This window comes from Cupressus sempervirens, chromosome 11 (assembly GCF_028749045.1).
Source record: "Cupressus sempervirens isolate cs-2001-9-10 chromosome 11, ASM2874904v1, whole genome shotgun sequence".
In the NCBI taxonomy this organism is placed as follows: domain Eukaryota; kingdom Viridiplantae; phylum Streptophyta; class Pinopsida; order Cupressales; family Cupressaceae; genus Cupressus; species Cupressus sempervirens.
In genome coordinates, this window is record NC_143128.1 from 607,905,814 (window position 1) to 607,928,116 (window position 22,303).

The 22,303-nt window shown below is 36.7% G+C and overlaps 2 protein-coding genes across 4 annotated transcripts in view; both read left to right on the forward strand.

The window, feature by feature from the left end:
• Positions 1-493: 493 nt before the first annotated feature.
• LOC149531148 (small ribosomal subunit protein bS1m-like) overlaps positions 494-22,303 on the forward strand; it is a 30,864-nt gene continuing 9,054 nt past the window's right edge. The window contains exon 1 of one of the 2 annotated variants that reach the window (XM_089809348.1): positions 494-1,329. In XM_089809348.1, coding sequence (XP_089665474.1) covers positions 660-1,319 — 660 coding nt within the window. In that variant the 5' untranslated portion in view covers positions 494-659 and the 3' untranslated portion in view covers positions 1,320-1,329. The remainder of the gene's footprint in view (positions 1,330-22,303) is intronic. The other variant, XM_089809347.1, reaches the window with a different exon arrangement.
• Positions 10,366-13,378, forward strand: LOC149531149 (uncharacterized). 2 transcript variants are annotated; one of them, XM_089809349.1, is made up of 4 exons: positions 10,366-10,500; positions 10,630-12,079; positions 12,214-12,502; positions 12,614-13,378. In XM_089809349.1, exons 3-4 carry the CDS (start codon positions 12,392-12,394, stop codon positions 12,875-12,877), a joined length of 375 nt encoding a protein of 124 aa, XP_089665475.1. In that variant the 5' UTR covers positions 10,366-10,500; positions 10,630-12,079; positions 12,214-12,391; the 3' UTR covers positions 12,878-13,378. The 2 variants fall into 2 exon arrangements, with proteins under 2 accessions (XP_089665475.1, XP_089665476.1); XM_089809350.1 differs by lacking the exons at positions 10,366-10,500; positions 10,630-12,079 and having other exon boundaries at positions 12,108-12,502.

Sequence of the window (22,303 nt, forward strand, 5' to 3'; positions counted from 1 at the left end):
ATTAATTGTATATACTATATTTCAATATCTATAAAACATAATGGATATGATAAGTGTTATGCTTTAAAAAGAATATTTTAGATTAAAAATTTAATAGATTTAAGTTTTACATGTTGCGCTGCGAATGCTATTAGTTTTGATATTTTTATACATCTATCTAAAACACGCGAGGAAATATCAATCTTGAAGCGCCTATCTATTAGAATAAACAGGCGCCTCGAGATTGATATCTCTCGACGTATTTTAGATATATGTATAAAATATCAAAACTAGTAATAACACTTACAATTTACTAATAATAATAACACTAATGATTCAAAATATAAAATAATTTATTTTATTAAAATTCATGAACTATCATAATTGAAATATAAATAGAAAAATCGAATCACGTGCAAAATGCTTGTATGTGTTTGCACAGCAAACTTTTCAAAGTTTGAAAATAAATCGTTTGTTTGAAACGCATAGGGTAAGCAGCAATAAAAATTATCCTACTCAACTTATTAAATATTATAAGCTTGATAGCCACATCGCATCACAGTTCCCATAGCCGGGCACGGGCAGGACTGGGCACGGCATTCCACGGTGCAAATAAGTTGCACCGTAGCTGGTGCGTAACTGAAAATCTCCAAGACGGTTTGCTCTGAATTTTTGACAAGATGAGCAGCCATTTCGGGCGATTATTTCACAAATCGAATTCGAGCATCTTCCTCCAAAGCGGAAATGCCCTGGAATCTTCAGTTGTCCGCCTGCGAGACAAAATTTTCCTTCTCGACGCAGGCCTAGCAGCTCCAGTCGTTTGTACAGAAGAGGAGCTAACCAGAGTCCCCGCTAATCGTACTGCCAGGTTCAACAACAGGATAGGGTTTCTGAATGTAGCAGGTGGCAATTCTAAGTCAGCAGCTGGTCTAAGCAAGGCAGGCCTTGCCGACGTCAAAATGGGGGGTCAACTGCCGGGATCCAAAATTCTAGAGAGAATGTTTGTGGATATCGTGGCGGGGGATCAGGTAGCTAAAGGTCGCGCAACAATGAGATTGAATGACATGGTGGGGTTTGCCGATTCCGTGCCCGGAGAGCCGCAGATTATATCTCCCCACAAATTCAGGCAGCATAGGGCTTGGATCGAGTTGAATAAGTATTGGCGGAGGAATATGAGGGTCCGGGGTGTCGTTCTCGGGAAAGTGAACAGAGGTTATGCTGTGGCCATCTCGGGCTTTGTGGCGTTTCTTCCGCAGAGTTTGTGCAGGAATAAGAGGATTGTGGATAAGTTCTTCATTGATGAACTGAACGCCAAGACGATGAATTTTGTGGTGAAATAGATTGCTACAGGTTATTTATTCTTATGCTTTAGATGGTTTTGGTGGAACATGCCATAATAAACAATTTTTCCTATTATATTTTGTAAGAGACTTTTGCTTATGAGTATTCTGTTATTTAGGTTAACTCGTCTTTGTTGTTATTTTTTAGTTCTCTTACTGTTCGTACAAAAACATGATTGATGAGTTTATTTTTGCTTTTTCCCATAGATCAGGTTTTCCTGCGGGTAAATATGATATGTTCTATTCTTTTTCTGCCTTTAATTTATAGCATGCGAATCGCAATTTATGAAGAAAATAAAACAGTTCTTCACCTCCAATTTCATTGAATTCTGTAGTAGGGATAAATGACAATTCCTATGTGATTTTCAATATAAAAATGATCTAATTACCTCCTTATGAGGTTACCCTAATAGAACTTTAGGGCAGTGGCATGGTAGTCATCGTGATTGTCCACATAATTAGGCAAAGATTGCACAAATATAGTAACCTCCCATCAAAACTGCGTCCCCCTTAACTTCTTTGGTACTATCCATTTTCTGACGGTTTCCATCTTCAATGCTCAAAAATGTAATGTTCCCTATTGGAACTTAACTCTATCTGCCCTAACATTTCCACATAAGGTAGGAAATGTAATTTTTAACTTAATTCCTTAATTTAAAAGACACAATGAAGTTAATTTCTAATGATAAATAAACATATAGTTCGACAATGCCGCAAACTTAATTCTATTTCACCTTTGTACTTAGTTACCGGTTTGAGTTCGGTTTGAAATATGGGTTCGAAGAACTGGCAAAAATGTGTAAAAATTAGAAAAAAAAAATATATACATATTTATGAAACTTGATGTTAGAAGCCAAAATAACCTACTTACATTCACGTTTTAGGGCAACTAGAACTCAAAAAATATAAAATTTGCCCAAATTTGTCCCAAAATTGATCTGGGCAGCCAAAATTCACCCAGGTTCGAATTCTGGATTGCGGGTTCGAACCAGCCCAGGGAAATTTGAACCCTGATCGAATCAGATCTGTATTTCAAACTGGTTCGTACTCAGGCAGGGTTCTTGGGCCAAAATGGCGAACCTGGGTAACTACCAAGTTATAAGAAAAATATCTCCATTAGTTGGCCTGAAAAACAAAATACATAAAGTGCATTATGTTGGCCAAATCCTTGCATAAAACTTGTTCCTATCCTTGAATATCATCATGGATCTCTTCTACTGAGTTGGCTCTACCATCTCAACCTCTGAAACAATTAATATCATTGATCTGTTAGGATTGCTGCTATGAACTATGATTGAACTTGTCTGTACACTAGAAAATAGATACTCAAAAGGTCATAACTTAAACATCTGAAATCTCCTTGGTGAAGCTGGAATAATGTTGTGTACACCTGCATGAAGCTCCCCTTAGGTTCGCTGTCCAAGTACTGAAGCATTTACTGCCACTGGCTAACTGTCTACGTTCTGCCATACTTAGCCAAATTTGCAAACTGACCTTCAGTAACTCCTAATCATGACAAGTGATTATCTGAATCATGTATGGTTGCCATCAATGACAACATACAAGCCATCAAGCAGTGTCTTTTGCCAATACTGTGTGCTTTTATTTGCATGCGTGGACGTGCTTTTTCTCATGTGTACCTGCACGTGAATATGCACATGGTTCTCTAGGGTATATGCACCTCTCTCTCCCCCTCTCTCATTTGACACCTTCACCACTACATCTCTTTCTGCGTCTTATCTTTTGTATCGTCTCTGTCGCAGTAATAATTCGTCTGCAGTTCCTTAATATATTCTGTCACTTTAGTTTGTTGTAACAAATCAAAAGTAATTCATTAATAATATCCAATTTTTCTGTGCAGTTGTACTGCCACATATGAAACTACCATGTAATTGTCTAGTGGTCAGCAATAGCTAAGTGCTTCTTGTGCTATGCCTCTGTTTCTTAGATTGTGTTCTTTACTTGTTTTCTTTATTATGAATGTCCATGCTTTGTTGTCCATGATATTTATTCAATGATTTTGTTAATGATACAACAATTCTTTATATGCAAAGCCACATTTCTACAAATTTGATGTGAAATGATAAAAATAATTTACACAGTTATTGAACCAAATGGCATTTAGTAGCCATCATAATCCAAGTCTTATAAACTTTCCTATTATTTCATTCATTATTGAAACCTGAGAAACTGCAAGATATGTTCGTCCACATGCAGTATCAATGTGTAAGTGATTTTGCATAAAGAATCTATCAGAAGAGTTTTTTGGAACAGACATGATCAATGTAGGTTACTCAGAGCCCTGATTTTGCTTACAACTATCAAACCAACCTTTGTTTTTATAGTCCATACTGTTGATGTGAGTTTTGTGACCACTCTGTCGTGCAACACAAAATACCAAGTATACTATCCTCTCTTAAATTAGGAAACTTCAAATGCTAAACAATGCAACAAATGTGTGATCAAATGAAGCAACTCCCAAGGTTTACAATAATTACTTGCAGCTTAATGTTGGATACAACTCAGTAAATCTGATATGATCATGTTGGTAATCAATTCTTTTCCCTTAAAGTGGTTGGAACTCGAATACTTGAATTGGCTTGAACTTCAAAGAAAGATAAAAAGTGAAAGGGTTTAGAGAATCTAATCTAATCCTAAGTACAATGATAACAACGGATGATGCTCGGAATTAGAATTTCTTAAACCAAGCTTTGCCTCGCCATGTGGAAACAATTACTCAAAACATGATGCAATTTTCAAAGGTAACAAATGATTTTTATATTTTAACATTCATCTAAATGCCCAATACTCGCACAAATTAAATAAACAATCACAATCAGATTTGTGCCTCCGTGGGGCTCAAACTAACCATACACTACAATTGGCAATCAACAAACTACAAATAGTACAAATCAAGGAATTTAGCAGACATCCTCACATTTCCTCATTTAAATCAATGAACTTTAACATTGAGAAGTAGGAATCCTGCAAAATGTAGAAATAACACACAAGGATCCACCAGATCTTCAATGAAAATTGTTTATTTTACTCAAAATAAACTTGGCAACAATCTCTAATCTCCTACTGCTACTTTTAATAACTTAACATGTTACAAATGAGAAGGCCAAACCTTTTATAAACCTCTTAATGGCAGTGAAGGGCCTAGATTGATTCTAGATCAACGACCAAGACAATTCGAAGAACTTAGAAAACCCTAATTAGGGTTTATTACAACTATTTCTTACAGATATTTAATGTCATTTAATGAGGTCATTACCAATCTTTTAGTATATTTCTTTTTTAATGGTGAACCAATAAGAAAATTCATTGAAGTATTGCTTTAAATGCCTTCCACATGTCCACTTGTGGATGGGTATGCTTGTATTAATTCGGACATGTTGACTTTGACTTACTTGATCGGTTGAACATGACTAGACGCCACATTGGTTTGCATATCTTGTAATCTCTCATACTTCATGTGAATAATTAACTTTTTTCAAACTGTCCCTCTTCTTGTGAAAGATTGTGTTGCTTCAGCTCCGTGAATTTTCTTCATCCTTAGACTGTTGTACTTCATCTTTTCAGAAATCTCCCCCTCAAACTGTTCTTGTTTTGATCTTCTTTGAGTGACTTGCGATTACTGATCTTCAGTTGATTAATGGGTTTTGCTCATGACAATCTCGGGCTTGCAAAGGAAATTCAAGGTCAACACTCTCTTCAATTGCAGAGTTATTCAATTCCTTATAGATGAGCTCTTTGAATGCCTTCTTAAGTTGTGAGTCTTGTTTTTTAGCTCAAACTTTCTTTGAATCTTCTATGTCACCTTGTTGAATGTGTTGATCTCTTCCTTCATATTCTTGAAGTTGTGAAAGGCTTCCTTTTCCCCAAGTCTTCTTCATTTGTAGAACAATCTGCTTTCTTGAATGGTTTGATCTTGAACTTTCCTTATTTACATTTTTCAGACTTGAGCATCTTGGGCTAGTTCTCTTTCTTGATGCTGGTCTTCATCACTCCGTTCATTACATTTTTGCATCACATGAGAGAACATTTTGAATCATAATTGTGAATAAAAGCCTTAAGTGAAAGGAATGCAGGAAGATTGAGAATTCTAGAACTTAGATTTTTGATTCATATTGAAGAAATTATAAGAAAGTTCATGTTAATCAATTTCAATAGAAAACAACATCAACAATATCATTGACAACCTATAAAAATTGCTCCACAAAACCCTTGCTGCAATCTGAAAATGTTATTTTAGGTCTGGAAAGTGCCCAGTGATGAATAAATTGCTCAGGTCCGTAGGTGAACTTGCTGCTTCTCCTTAAAAAATTGCTTCCTCTGCTGTGAGTTCATTTATGATGAGACTTGAATTCACAATTATCTAGTGCTTATTTCCGGAATAATCCTTGACCGCTGGGAATTCTGATTGTTTTTGCTAGGTTCTGCTAGTAATTTCCTCTAATTCAGATCTGCTTCATCGTCATCTTGATAGATAAATAATGCTGTTCACTTTCAATTTGATGGTAATCCATTTTTAAATTCTGATTTTCATGCAGGATTCTGCCTATGCTGATTAGAATTCTTTGGTTCCGATTCTCCTTTATTCGCTTCTTGAAATCTGCAAATTGCATCTCATATTTGCTCAAATTTGTCTTGCATCTGGCTCAAATTCGCCTTTTCCTTGCTTTCCTTGGGAAAATTTCCTTTGACCTGTAAAAAATTCAGACTATAAGTATTTATTGTTAAGCTCTCCCTGAAATTCTGATCAGATTCACCTTATTTGTGTATGAAGATCTCTTTTAAATTGCCTTGAGCCTGTCTTAAATTCAGATCAAAATCGCTCCGCTTCGGTACAAATTGCATTTATTTATGTCTGATCTGCACTTGAATTTGTTTTTTGGGATTGTGCTTGAATAAGGTACACCATCTTCCTTAAAATAAGAATCTACCACTAAGAGTTGTGACCCCTTAGAAATGGATATTTATTTAATATAACTCAAATATCCCTTGACATGGTCTTCTCCACAACAAACACTTGCAAATGTGTAGAATAGCACAGCCACCAACTTTTACATTGTTTTTCCTTTTTTCAACCTCCTTAGTCATCTTTATTATCATAGCTTCCATTTCATGTTTCATGATCTCCTTTTCTTGTGTAAGTTTTCCACATTCTTCCTTCCAAGTTTGTGAATCATCTTTCTGTTGCAATTGCTCAACAAGCTCTTCCTTTTCTCCATAGATTTAGTTTGTGAATGAACTTTTCAGCTTCAGTTTCTTTTTCAAATCAAGGACTTCTTCCTTTGTCATATTAAGATCTTCAAATGCAACCTCTAGTTGTCTGTGTAATTGTTTCTTTGAATCATCCATCAGGATCTTCCTCAAGCTTCTAGGCTTCCTTTGAGGCACCCAACAGTGATACCAATTTGTTAGTGTCAAGGAGCACTCAGAGGGGCAGAGAGGGTTGAACCAGTGTTCCACAACTTTTTATTCTAACCAATTAATTTCTTAACCATAAACCAACTGCAAAGAAAAGTAAACTGAAACATAAAACAAAAATTGTAATACCCCGACTGGGATCATTCTTAACCCCTTATAATGAAACCGCAAAATAATGAACAAAAAATGCATGTAACAGATTTTACCAGTTATTCAACCCAAAACCAGCAATTTCTGATTATCACACATTAAAACCACCTCAGATTTGTTATTGCATAATACGTCAGCAATACAATAACTCTTATTACCACCCAAATCCTATCTTACAGACAAATATATAGTCAGATTGGAACTACTGAAAATCAGAGATACAAATAAGTAGAATTGACACACCTGAGATGATGCCTCCACTACGATGGTTTTTTGTCCACAGTCTTCCGACTTGTGGGTTTAAATCCTCCAAGCGGGCTTAAAGATGAAGCTTCAATTGACTTCCCACGAGAGCTCAATATCCAAATCAAATCCAAGAAAATATCCAAGCATGTCCAAAATGAACACTTGAATGTCCTTTTATAACTACCCCTGCATCTCTTCATTTTCCCCCTGCTTGACTCTTAATATTTCTCCTTGTCCTATTATTCCACTTTAAAATCAATGTCTCCATGTAATTGGAAAGTGACATGAGAAATAGTTCCATTTATTCTCATGAGAGAGATGGATTCATGTTGAATCACTACTATGAAACATGTGTCAATGAGTTTGACTCAAAAATCACACAGTTAAATCCTGATAGCAATAGCACAATTTGACTTGTTGTGGAAATTATCTCCTACTTATGAGTCTAAATACATCTCTGGCATAAAAAATGAACAACCAACTTAACTCGAAATAGCAGGTGTGATAGCTCGATGGAAAGCTCTTGATGAACCGGTCTGAGCCCAATATTGGAATACCAAGATACAAACCCAATTAACTTACTAGAAATAGTAAGTGTCTAAGCAACCTGGCTAAAGTACTCGGCCTCGCCTGAAACTACAAGCACCTTGACCAAAACCCACTCTAATACCTCAAAGGTTTCCTAGTTAGCCCACAAGAGCATGGCAGAAAGGGCCAAGAACGTGAGAACAATAATGAACCAGAAAAGGGGACATTACAGTCCTCCCTTTCCAAAGATTGCTTGCCCTCAAGCAATCAAGATCTGCATGTTGCGACCATGATGCTTGGGTCCCATATCAATCTCAAGTAAGCTGCTCGAACAAGCCACTGCACAACTCTGATACAAACATGTCCCAAACTGTGAAGCTGCTCATCAGTCCCCCACAACAACAATGCATCAATCGTACCAATACCAGGATCCGAAATCACACCACGTGCATGATCAGTCAGAACAACTTGGCTTGTGCTACTATCATATACAATAAGATCGTCAATCCAACTGAGAATCTCACTCCAACTGAGATCACCAGCACCACTGTCACATGATTGTGGGAACTCAACCGTGTCCAACCAACTCCTGGAAACCTTACTGTGGGAATGTTCCCCCTGGATCTCACAAAGAAAAGGCCATTCATCTTCCTAGCTATCTATAATATCCTGTTGCTTTGTGCCTATAAAGGGTGGAGTATCGAAGTTATCCAACTGCCACAACATTAGCCCTCTAAATATATGCTTTCTAGCTATACTGTTAGCCCCATCCCTATCCAAGGCTGATTTGTAATCAGCATTATGTCCCTCTGTCAAGGCATCAATCTCTTGGCTGCAACACATATCAATCTGAGACTCATGATCAATATCAACAGTTCTTCCATCATCAAACTCGAATAGTGGATTCTCCAATGCCCAATCAGCATCTACCTGAAAAAGGGAATTGCTATGCTTTATCCAATCAATATTATGCGGGCTGGAAGTAATATCTGTAAGGTTTTAAAGAGCTTGATTGGTGGAGACTAAGCAATATATTTTTTGGTTGATTTCCTTTCTATGACAGACCTATTCGATGTTGAATGATAGCTTGAATTCTTAATCTGAAATTATTTGGAAACCTTACTGTGGGAATGTTCCCCTTGGATCCCACAAAAAAAAGGCCATTCATCTTCCTAGCTATCTATAATATCCTGTTGCTTTGTGCCTATAAAGGGCGGAGTATCCAAGTTATCCAACTGCCACAACACTAGCCCTCTAAATATATGCTTTCTAGCTATACTGTTAGCCCCATCTCTATCCAAGGCTGATTTGTAATCAGCATATGTCCCTCTGTCAAGGCATCAATCTCTTGGCTGCAACACATATCAATCTGAGACTCATGATCAATATCAACAGGTCTTCCATCATCAAACTCGAATAGTGGATTCTCCAATGCCCAATCAGCATCTACCTCAAAAAGGGAATTGCTATGCTTTATCCAATCAATATTATGCAGGCTGGAAGTAATATCTGTAAGGATTTAAAGATCTTGATTGGTGGAGACTAAGCAATATATTTCTAGTTGATTTCCTTTCTATGGCAGACCTATTCGATGTTGAATGATAGCTTGAATTCTTAATCTGAAATTATTTGGAACTTGTATTCAGATTTCAGTCTGAGATCTATATGCTAGTGTTATTGATATGATCTGTAGATGAGAAATGAATCTGGTATATATATACATTGAAACATAATCAAGTAGAGGCATGACCCTACGTGGTCATGCCTCAATTTATATAATACTAATTTGCATCCGTTCATAACTAATCCTTAACTAATGCTAATCACACCCGATGGTAATCCTTTAATAATAATAATGTTTATCAAGGAGACTCCCGATTATCCAATCGGTGTGAGTGATATGATGCAGTTCATCCGATGGTAATCTGCATGAGTAAATGCTTCAATACACCCGATAACAATCGGTGTGAATAATATACTTAAATATACCCGATAATAATCGGTGTGAACAATACACCCGATAACAATCGATGTGAATAATATACTTAAATATACCCTATAATAATCGGTGTGAACAATATACTTAATACACTCAATACAATCGGGATTACATGAAGCATCTTAACTATATTATGCGATTTGGAGATCGTTTGAGATAAGAGAGGAATAACATATATATATACACCCACACTTAAGTTTCTGCATTCAGAATTATAATGACAGGTGTCTGATATATATATATATATACATATATATATATATATATATATATATATATACATATATATATGTTTGTATATTGTCAACACTTATTAAAACAATAGGTGTTTCAACCTATATGCTCCACGGGGACGCGTCCCTTGCCTTTGTACCCTAGTACCCGTACCGGGTACGAAATCGGGACACGGGTACGGATTTTGGCCGTACCTTGCGACGTCCCTTTTTGAGGGAAAAGGGGACTGCTAAATTTTTTTCATAGGAAACTTAGGTACGGATTTCCGTACTGGGGACAGCGTTCTTGTCCCTCGCCCGTACCCTTTTGCCCATGTCTTCCCCTATTTTCCAGCCGGCTGCGAGTGAGTTAAAAATTAAAAAAAAAGGTTTTTTAAAATTTTTTTTTAGTGTTTTCCATTCCGCCCGGGGCCCGCATGGATGTTAACTCTAATGTGTCTTCTTAAATAGTTAAAGTTGGAGTTCATTGCTCATTTGGAGTTGTTTGCAAGTTGGGAAGAGGAAGAGGAAAACATTCAACAACAACAAAAGAGGAGTGTGTTTTGGAGGTGGAAGAGGAGGTTTTGCCTTCATTTCTACTTCATTCTAGGTATGTTTTTTATTTCTTTTTGTTTGATTCAAACTTCATTGTTGTTTGTTGTCATTTTTCATTTTTTTCAATGACATAGAGAGGGCATGTTAATGGAACATTGAAATTTTTTTTTTCTATAACTTGCAGCAGTATACTATAAATCATTGTAAAATCCAAAGGCAAAAACATAAGCAGCAGTGAGAGTGAGGGAAGTAGTGATAGCATGGAAGTTGCCATGCAAGAAACTCAAGTGTCACAATTACAAAGACCAAGAAAAAGACTTAGGGCAGCCATTGATGAGCCTAATGTAGATGACCCTATGGAAGATGCAATGTCTAATCCATTTGAGTGCTCTTCCAAAGCCCTAAAACAATATGCCAAAGGCCCATTCAACCCTAAGAAACCTCTCCTACAATTTGCCACAAAAGTAGACAAGAATAAGAAGAAAAATTCGGGGGGTAGTAGGGAATGAGAGTGTCATACATGTAAGAAGCATTATTTTGGGAGCTACACAAGAGTGTATTGCCATTTTTTATGGATAGGTGGGCAAGGGGTGAAAGTTTGCAAAAAAATTACGGAGGAAAAAAAACTTGAGGCCAATAGGTTGTATGTGGAGGGGGAGTTATTGAAATCCGGGGGTCCTACGAGTAGCACACCCATACCCTCATTGATTCCCACTAGCACTGTTAGTAAAGGGAAGGGAAAGGCCAAGACTAAGAGAGATACCAATGTGGCTGATTTATTTAACATACAAGCAAAAGAGAGAGCTGAAGAGTCCATTGGCAGATTTCTTGTTGCTCATGGCATACCATACCATGTTTCTCGTTCTTCATTCTATAAACAAATGTGCAAAGATATTTATGTTGCTGGTCCCTCATTTGTACCACCAGGAGAGACTAAATTACGCACCACTATCCTTGACAAAGAGTACTTAGAAGTAAACATTTTGATGGAGGATATGAGGCAAACATGGATGAGTGATGGATGTTCTATTATCATGGATGGTTGGACTGATATCAAACATCGGCCACTCATCAATCTTATTGTCACTAGTACAGCAGGGGCCTGCCTATTTTCTTAGAGCCGTTGATTGTTCGAGAAAAAAGAAGGATGCATCCTTCCAATTTCAGATTTTGAAGGATGCTATAGAAGAGGTAGGGGCTTCAAATGTTGTGCAAGTAATCACTGATTCAGCCCGGGCGTGTAAATCAGCTGGATTGATAATAGAGAGCACCTATAGACACATTTTTTGGACCCCATGTTGTGTACATGCATTGAATAACACCTTGAAGGACTTTGGGAAAATTGATTGGATAAAGACTATGGTGTTTGAGGCTAGAGACGTGCAAATGTTTATTTGCAATCATCACACATCTCTTGCATTATTTAGGACATTTTCCAAAAAAGAATTCCTCAAGCCTGTGGAGACTTGATATGCTAGCTACTTCATTTTGTTGGAGAGGATGCTTGAGGTCCAAGAGGCCTTACAATCCATGGTGGTCAATGCAGAGTGGAATAGATGGCATGAATCAAGCACCCCAGATGGAAGACTTGTCAAACGAAGAATCCTGGATGAGAATTGGTGGATCACAATGAGGTAAGAAACTTAAGAATTGGTGGACATCATAATTGTTATTATTGCTGATTTAATAATTTTTTTTTTTGATTTAAGCGCTTGTTGATTTTTTTAACATATGATGTTTCTCACTTGCAATTTTCTTTCATTTGCAGATACATTTGTTCCTTCATTGACCCTATTGTGCAGGTCATTAGATATGCTGATACTGACTCTCCTAGCCTTGGAGAGATTTATGAGACCTTTGATAGCATGCTTGGGTAGATCAAGCAAGCTGTTAAAGATAAGGAACCTACTTTGGAGTTCCATGAGGAGCATCTTAAGCCCATTGTAATGAAAAAGTGGAACACTATGAACACCCCACTTCATATGGCAGCCTATGCAGTCAATCCAAAATGGCATGCGCCAAGGCCCGAGAGAGTGCCTCCATCTAATGATGAGGAGGTGAGTTTAATTTATTAAAGAATTCTGATTTTATAATACGTTTTTAAAATTTTTATTTTATTTGTAAAGTTTATAAACTCTCACTTCTTAATTTTTGTTTGTTCAATATAGGTGAAGGAGGGCTTGTTCAAGGCCCTTTCAAAAATGTATAGTGTAGAGGATGCTGCAAAAATTCGAGGGCAATGGCTTGACTTTGCCAATCTTCGTGGTCCAACATTTGCTAGACTAGAGGCGGGGATTGATAGAGCTACATTAGCTCAAAAGGACCCGATTGGATGGTGTACATGGCATGGTAGAGACACACCTGAGCTAAAAGCCCTTGCCACCCGTCTTCTCTCACAGGTTGCGAGTTCCTCTGCTACAGAGAGGAATTAGTCTACATATAGCTTCATTCAATCGGTCAAGAGGAACAACCTTACCTCTAGATGATTGGAGAAGCTTGTGGTTGTTCATAGTGTATTGCGACTACAGTAGCGATAGTCTTGAGTATCGACGGACTCCAGCACTACATTGGGATGTTAATCTTAAGGATGCATTGCAAATTGATGAGGATAACACACCCCTAGGGCTGCTTGGTGTTCCATTGGATGAGGACCCTTTGCCTACCCCTGCCAGTAATTCAGAGGATGAGATTGATGATGATCTTGATTTAGATAGAGATTTAGATTCCTAGAGGACAGCCATATATTTGGCTTTCCGCTTTTCAGATACTCAGATACATTATTGCTTTTGATTATTATGGAGTTGGACATCTCATTTACACTTCTAGTATTTACTTTCATTATGTCATTTTGATTTTCATTTTATGCATGATGATGATAGAGTGATACTTGCAGCCTTTGGGCATTTTTGCTAATTGTATGCGATATTCGGATATATCATCATATCATATTCTCATTTTGATTTTAATCTTAATAGTTTTCAATTTCCGTGTATTCTATGGTGAATGGTTTATCAATGTTATGGTTTATCATTGTTATGGTATGCATATCACAAATAAATCTCTAAAGAAGTCTAATTCTCCATATATAAAAAATTTAAAATCCCCTATATTTTATAGCCGTCCCTTGAGGTCTTGTCCCCTAAATTTTGGCTTTGACCCGTACTTGTACCGAAAACACGTTCCCTTCCCCTAAAACGTCCCTGTCTCGGAAACTCCGTGGAGCATAGGTTTCAACACATTGAATGCTAACATTTTGAACACTCCCTCTTTAGCAATGAGGGTTTGAAACACACACACACACACACACACACACATATATATATGTACCACTCAACAGTGGTTTAATGATAATGGTGTCCGGCAAAATCTGGGCCGAAGAACCATAACGATAATTTTCATGGTGTTTGGCAAAATCTGGTTTGGAGAACCATGATGGTTATCAATGTGTCCGAAAGAACGAACCGATGAACCATAATAATAATTTTCATAGTGTCCGGCAAAATCCGGCTCGAAGAACCATGATGGTTATCAATGTGTTCAACAAAATCCGGTCCGAAGAATAATGATACCACTTTCTTTCAACACTTTTGGTGTTTAGAAGGTTGGTCATCTATGGATAAGATCATCACCTTACAATAGAGACCCTAAACACATATGAAAGATCGTCGCCTTTCATTTTACAAATTTGCAAATAATCAAATTTTAATATTCATGAATATATATAACTTTACAAATATGATTGCAAATTTGTCATACCAAGCTTACTTATGAAATACTCTATTTTCATTCTTGCAAGGTGTGGTAAAAATATCAGCATTTTGATCATTCGTGCTAATATAGATCAGCTTGATCACATTCTTGTAAACCATGTCTCTGATATTGTGGTAAGGGGTCTCGATGTGCTTTGATCGATTGTAGAATACATGATTTGCAGAAATTCTAATGCAGCTCTGGTTGTCACAATGAATTACAATGGAATCTAACTTCTTTTCGAATAATCCAAATAATAGCTTTTGTAACCATACTGTTTCACGTGCTTACATGGAGGCTGCCATGTATTCAGTTTCAGTGGAGCTCAAGGCAACTGTAGGTTGTTTTCTACTGAACCATGATATCATTGTTGATCCGAGACTGAAGCAACAATTGGTTGTACTCTTACAGTGTATGGAACAACCAGCCCAATCAAAATCAATATAGCCTTCAACATTTCTGTACTTTAGTTTGAGAGCAATAGTGCCACGTAGATATCTCAAAATATGTTTTGCAACCATTAGATGCATTTTCTTAGGCTCACACATAAAGTGACCTAATACATTGGTGGTATAGTAGATATCAAGCCTAGTATTTATCAAATACATGAGAGATCCAATGATTTGTCTGTATACGGTAAAATCAATAGACTCTGAATGTATCACTTCCTCTTTCAGGTTGTGTAGATTAGTTTCCATAGGAGTTATCATCCCAAATTTGGTCAAGATGTCCTCAGTGTATTTTCCTTGATTTAAAATTATGTAATCTTTTGTTTGACATACTTCTAGGCCCAAAAACTAATTTAGTAAACCTAGATCCTTCAGTTCAAATTCAGCTACAAGATCCTGTTTGCATCTTTCAATTAGATAATCATTTCTTGTTGTCAATAGATCATCAACATATAAAACAAGTATTAAAATATCATCATTAGAGATTTTGAAATATATGTTAGGGTCAGCTTCATTCGTAGAGTATCTTAATTTGGTGAGATAGCTGTCTATCCTTTCATACCAAGCTCGAGGTGCTTGTTTAAGGCCATAAAAGGATTTCTTGAGGTTACACATGTATATGATCTTATTTTTTATAACAAATCCTTTAGGTTGTTCAAGATATACTTCTTCATTAATGACCCCATTTGAGAATGTAGTCTTTACATCTCTTTGATGTATCTTCCATCCTTTAGCAGCTACAATTGCAATAATTGTCCTGATCGAAGTGTAACAGGCAACTGGAGCAAAAGTTTCTTCATAATCAATGCCTACCTTCTGGGAAAACCCTCGAGCAACAAACCTTTCTTTATGCTTCTCAACGCTGTCATCTGCTGCATATTTAATTTTATATAGTCACTTTGAAGAAACAATTGATTTGTCTTTTGGTCTAGGTATAATATCCTAGACATCATTTTGTAGTACCGATTGATATTCTTTAACCATAACAACTTTCCATGTTTGACAAGTTAGAGCTTCTTCAGTAGTTGTAGGTTCAGATTTAGTAAGCTCAGTTACTAATGCAGTATAACATGATTTGTTTCTGGTTTTCTTTCTTTCCTTAAAAATTTCATTTGGTTCAACATCATTTTCTTCGATCATTTTTCTTGCCCATAAAGACCTTTTCTTGATATTGAAGATGTCTCTATTTCCTGTCTCTAGTAATGGTTCATTTTCTTCTGATATGTTCTCCCTCTAAATTTTAGTTTGTGGATTTTCATCTAAGTTTGTAATGGGCTCATCTTCTCTATTTGTGGATAGTTTTAATGTAGAGTTTTCTTCGAATATGACATCTCTGCTTAATTCAACCGATTTTTTCTAGGAACATAAACTCTGTACCCTTTGAGTTTTCATTATACCCAACAAATATCCCTTTCTTTCCGAATGGTTCTAACCTAGTTTTTCTTTCTTTAGGTATGTGAATATAAATAGGACAACTAAAAATTCTCAAGTGACTTAAGTCAGGTTTATTCCATGTAAAGACTTCTTCAGGTGTTATGTTTTCTAGTATAGAGTAGGGATATTTGTTTTGAATGTATACAACAGTATTGGTGGTTTCCACCCATAATGAAAATGTAGGTTTTGATCATGAAGCATGGCTTTTGTTGATTCAACAGTGATTCTATTTTTTCTTTCTTCTACCCTATTCTGTTGAGGATTATATGGTACTATATACTCCCTCTTAATCCCAACAAAAGTACAAAGAACTTTGAAATTTTCAAAAGTATATTCTCCCCCATTATCAGAGCTTAGAGTTTTAATTTTCTTTGAGGTTTGATTTAACACAATTTCTTTGAATTCTTTAAATTTTGATAGAACCTCATTAGATTCTTTAACTTTTAGAAAGTAAATCCATGTTTTCCTAGAATAATCATCAATGAATATGATGTAGTAAGAGTAGCCACCTAGAGAGAGTGTTGGCAATTGTCCACATAAATCAGAGTGAACTAGTTCCAAAACTGATTTAGACTTGTGTTCACTAGGAGGAAAAGGTTTTTAAATGTTCTTTCTTAGAGCACATCCTTTACAGATACCTATGTGTTTTGAGCTTAGACTCAGTGTTCCAGAGGTGATTTTCTCTACATTTGACAGTGAACTAAATCCAATATGTCCAAGTCTTCTATGTCATACTTCATTGGAATTTGTCACTTCAAGATTAAGAGCTTGCTTTTGGATATTGTATAGTTTATATAAGGTCCCATCTTTGGTTCCTATGGTGATAACATTTTTTATATTTGAGTTTTAAGGCCAATACATAACTTTGTCTTCGTTGAAGGTGACTTGGAATCCTTCATTAGCTAGTCCAGAAATTGAAATTAGATTTCTTTTTATGACTGTTACAAAGAGAACATCTTTTAATTTTAGTGCAACTCCAGTAGGCTGTTGCATGAGATGTTATTCACATAATCTTGCCGAGACATGAAGCAACTTCAAGCCTCACATCTTTATGTGGATGTTCTATAAACTTGGGCTGGCATTGAGGGTTGAAAAGCCCAATTCACGAGTTTACAATCTGCCTGCTCTACATTGGTCAAATATGTTTCTGTCTCTTCCAATTTGGAGAGAACATCATTTTAGGATTCCATGTGCTCTAATTGCAACCCAAATACGTATAGCCAACCAATTTTTTCTTTTCTTTTTGCAAGTCTCTTAGTTGAAGGCCATTGAATGTATTGTTAAATTTCTCTGAAAAAAACACTTATTTTCAAATCTTCCAATTTTTCTTATGGTTTTGACAAACAGTTTGCTTGCTGTTATTATTGATGAAGACTTCTAAATAGAATTGCACAAAAATTGCTTGATTGCTTCGTGATTTTGCACAATTTATCAAGCACTTAATATGCACAACTAATTGTCTTCATCAAGAAATTTTAAACAGTATCAACAATAGAACTGTAGAACTTTAACCAACAAGTAAGATATAACGTCCAGAGGTTTGCAATTACAATACTCACAGCAAAGAAAAGGATTCCTTTGACCTTTAATGGTTCACGCAGATTTGTTTAAATGTTTCCCACAACTGATACTGTAATAGGCTGTCTCTCCTACCTTGTTTTAGCTGGTATGTCTTTTCAAGATTTTTCTTTGTGAATTACTAATGTCTGTTGCCACCGTAACACACTTCCAGTAATGTGGTCAACCAGGACTGTTAAGAGCCACCATGTGTTAATCTGGGTTTGAGTTATTTTTCTAAGTCGCTTGTCAATACTCTAATTTGCTGACCGATACTATCACTGTTTAAGCCAGCAATGGTCTCTGAAAAGGCCCACTTCTTTAGCTCTGTTTTGTCTTCAACAACGAAGTCCTGACTTCTTAACACAATTGGTTCACTATTATCTACTTGGGATGCTTACTCAGAATGTCACTGGTTAGTTGGTTGTGTGCTGGATAGAAGGGTCCACTCTGCTTGTACTGTTCCATGTTCTTCAAGCACGGTATGGGCAGACTTCAAGGCCCTCAGCTGAATGGTGAAGTTACCTGTTGTTCACACTGATTGACTACCCACTCTCGACCTTGATTCAATAGATTTTGGAGTATAAAGTGTACATCAAACATGCTCTGTTTGTATTCACTACCGTTGCAACACTTTGTGCAAAGACAAGAAATGATACATGGCTCCTCCACCCACAGGTGTAGTTTCTGACTCTCCTGCCTTGACTATGTTGACTTCTTTGTTGCTAGAATTCCATAGTGCCTTCCCAATGCTTAAGCATAACTCTAGCTTTGGTGAGTCCCATAAATTTTGTCTTCTTTGTCTCTATTAGTTCCAGTAGCTTCCTTCCTAATACTTGAAAGTGGTGGCAAGGGTCATGAAGGGTCTTCCCAGAATAGCTCATGGCAAGTGTCAAAGGCGAAACCTGGAGTCCTTACACCAGTTACTGAGTCTTTCACATAAACAATATTAATTGGACCTCAACAAATAATCTTTTGCGTCACAACTAAAATTTTGATTCTCCCGCTAATTTATAAATCATTCATCTATAGGATTGTTGTGCGTTATTTCCTGTTGTGAAGATGATGTCTTACCTCCTCAGTGCAATATTTCCGCCTGGCTTTGCCGTCAATGACGCTGAAACTAATATTCAAGAAATACATTAAATATTTAGTTCAAAACATTAGCCATCCTCATTCTTTACAGTAATATTGTTTCCTCTGATGCGAGTGTTTTTTTCCACGTTGCGATGCTGGTAGAAGTGTTGTTTAAATTTTTTGGACATCCCGGTCTTGATACTGTTGGCTAGCAAATGTCGCACTCGTTCAGACTAATTCCCAGAAAAGACAAATTAACTTGCTGACACTCATCGCACTGCTCAATTCAATTTTTGTTCATCTTCGTAACTTGCTGTAGTAGACGCGACACTACTGCTATGACACTTTCCTTGCAACTTCTATGGTAATGCCTTCCGTTGATTGTGCTTTCCACTTAACTCAAATTAATTCCCCGTCCTCCAAATTGTTGTTTATCAATATCTTTCGTGCCAATGACCCTGTTCAAGTTGTGTCCACTGGAAATATGGAGTTTTGTTCTTATTGCGTCACAACATCCGCTCTCAGGCTCTATACTATTCAAAATATTTGCCCGACAAAGACCAAATCACGGCCAAAACAATTCGTTTTCCTCCATTGTCTGTAGATGTGCTTAAATTTTGCTCCTCGAAGTGTCTATTCCCGTCTTCAGTTGCTCCCTTGAAAATTTCTTTTCAACCCTGAATCCCAAACTCTACAATTTACCATTCCACCTGCAATGAAAGTTTCTGACTCCTGCCAAAAATTTATAGCGACTTTGAATTTTATCTATATTAATCTTTGTTTGAGCGACCGACAAAATTGTTTCACCACGATAATCGCTAATTACAATAAATAATTCTATCAAAGTAAATTCATTTTCCTTTGCTAATAAAGAGGGCCCGATAACAATCTGGGCTAATACATTTGATCAAATATACAGGGTTTAAAATTTGGTGCACCCAACATATAGAATATTAAAGTCACCTAGCTTGTTGCCTTCCAAAACACTGCAGTTCCTCAACAATTTTATTCCTAGCAATGATTCAATACAATCCCAATAATATTTATGCTCTGGACAACGAAAAGGCACATAGTACTTCACTTTGTTACTCAAAAATAATTTTTTATTCCCCACGGCTATTTAACACAGAATTGATATTTTCAGACTAAAATTTCTTCAAGTTTGATGGATACTTCAAGACCACAAAACCCTTGATTTATGTTATTCTTTAAGCATCACAGGCTGGCAGAATATACTACTCTGATACCACTGTAATACCCCAGCTGGGTATCGTTCTTAACACCTCAAAATGAAACCACAAAATAATGAATAACAAATGCAGGTAACAGATTTTATCAGTTATTCAACCCAACACCAGCAATTTCACCACTATCACAGATTAGAACAACTTCAGATTTGTATTTGCATTATACATGAGTAGTAATAGAATAACTCTTATTACCACTCAAATCTGATCTTACAAACAGATATACAGTCAGATTGGAAATACTGAAAATCAGAGATACAAACAAGTACAAGTGTGACCACTGAGATGACGCCTCTACTACAATGGGCTTTTGTCCACCGAATTCTGACTCGTGGGTTTTTCGTCCTCCAAGCAGGCTGAAAGCTGAAGCTTTCAATAGACTCTCCAAGAGAGCTCAATATCCAAATCAAACCCAAGCATTTCTAAATTGAATGTACTTTTATAACTATACCCATGCCTCATCATTTTCCCCCTGTTTAACTCTTCATATTTCTCCGTTTTATTATTCTACTTTTAATTAATGTCTCCATGTAATAGGAAAGTGGCATATTGAATACTCTAAATCAAAGTAACAAGAATCAGAATCAGCAAGGCCAAATTGAATCGTGAATCGACCACGAATCGGCAAATTAAAAAAACCCTTGAAATTTAGTAACTTATTTCATAAACCCTTCATTGCTGATTTGATTCACCGATTCACAAAAGATCGTTTGGCTTGAATCGAATCGCTGTGATTCTTGGAACTATGGTCTAAATGCATTTTTGGCATAAAAAATGAACAACCAACTGAACTTGGAATAACAGTTCTGATAGCTCGATTGAAAGCTCTCAATGAACCGATCCGAGTCCAATTCTGGGATGCCAAAATATAGATCCTACGGACTTACTGTAAATGGTAAGTGTTTGAGAAACCTGGCTAAAGCACTCGGCGTGGCATGAAACTGCAAGCACCTAGACCAAAACCCACTCTGCTACCTCCATGGTTTCCTGGTTAGCCGATGTTAGCATAGCAGAAAGGGTTAAGAACATGACCACAGTAATGACCTAGAAAAGGGGGGACATTACAAAAATCTACAACTTCATAACACCATGATTTTTATCGTGGATACCCTGCTAGGAGGAAAACCATGATGGAGATGGAAATTACAGATGATTACTCTGTTAAAAGTAATACCATGTAAGGATTCAGTACAAAGGGGTATGCATTTGCATACTGACAAACTGCGTAGTGCTCACTGCTCAATTACAGCAAGAGAAGGCTTACTACCTTACAAAATATGTATGGACAAGAATCCAATGGATGAATTGGAAGATAACATCTACAAATGCCAATACAATTCCATATAGGCACATATTCTGATGACATTCCAAACCTCTTGTACTGTTCATCTAACCTTTGTAATCTGATCCTTTGCATGACCAACATCTTTGTCCATCATAACATCATCATCACTAAACATTGCTACTCAAAAACTTGATCTTATATACCTTAGTCACTGGTTCGAGTTCGGTTCCAAATACGGGTTCGAAGAACCGGTTTGCCAGTACGGCAAAATTTTGGAAAGGGTTTTGGGTTTGTTTGGGTTCGTTCATACAAAAATATGTAAAAATTATAAAAAATTATATATATGCATATTTATGAAGTTTGGAAGTATAGAGTATCATAAAGTCATATGATGTAAACTCCACCTTGCACAAACTTCTTTTGCTCAATCACCTATTTGCTCACAAAATCAGCTATTTGCACACCACAAATGATGTTAGAAGCCAAAATAACCTACTTACATTCATGTTCACATCTTAGGGCAAGTGGAACTCAAAAAATATAATATTCGCCCAAATTTTTCCCAAATTCGATCTGGGCAGCCAAAATTCTCCTGGGTTCAAATTTTGGACTATGGGTTCAAACCAGCCCAAGGAAATTCCAACCCTGATTGAATTTGGGTTGAACTGGACCTGTATTTTGAACCCAAGCAAGATTCTTTGGCCAAAAGAGCGAACCCAGGTCACTAAGGATTTTAACAATAGGCTCCCTTAACTTGAGATAACAGCTACACAAAAAACCACATGCAGCAAAAAACCAAACAAGGGACAGCCCAAAACCCCACAAAGAAATAAGATTTCCCTTTAGACTGGTTCTTGTGGGAACGAAGTCATTGAACGAGGGAGAAGAAGATTTTGATTATTTTTTTTTTGCCGTTATCCAACCCTCTTCCACCTTAGAAGCCGCATGCAACCAATGCAAAGAGTCCAACACTGGAACCCCAACATGCATAGGGGGAGGGACCATAGCAACACATCTTGCCAATTCAAAGAATCGGGTCTCAACACCCACAATGAGAAG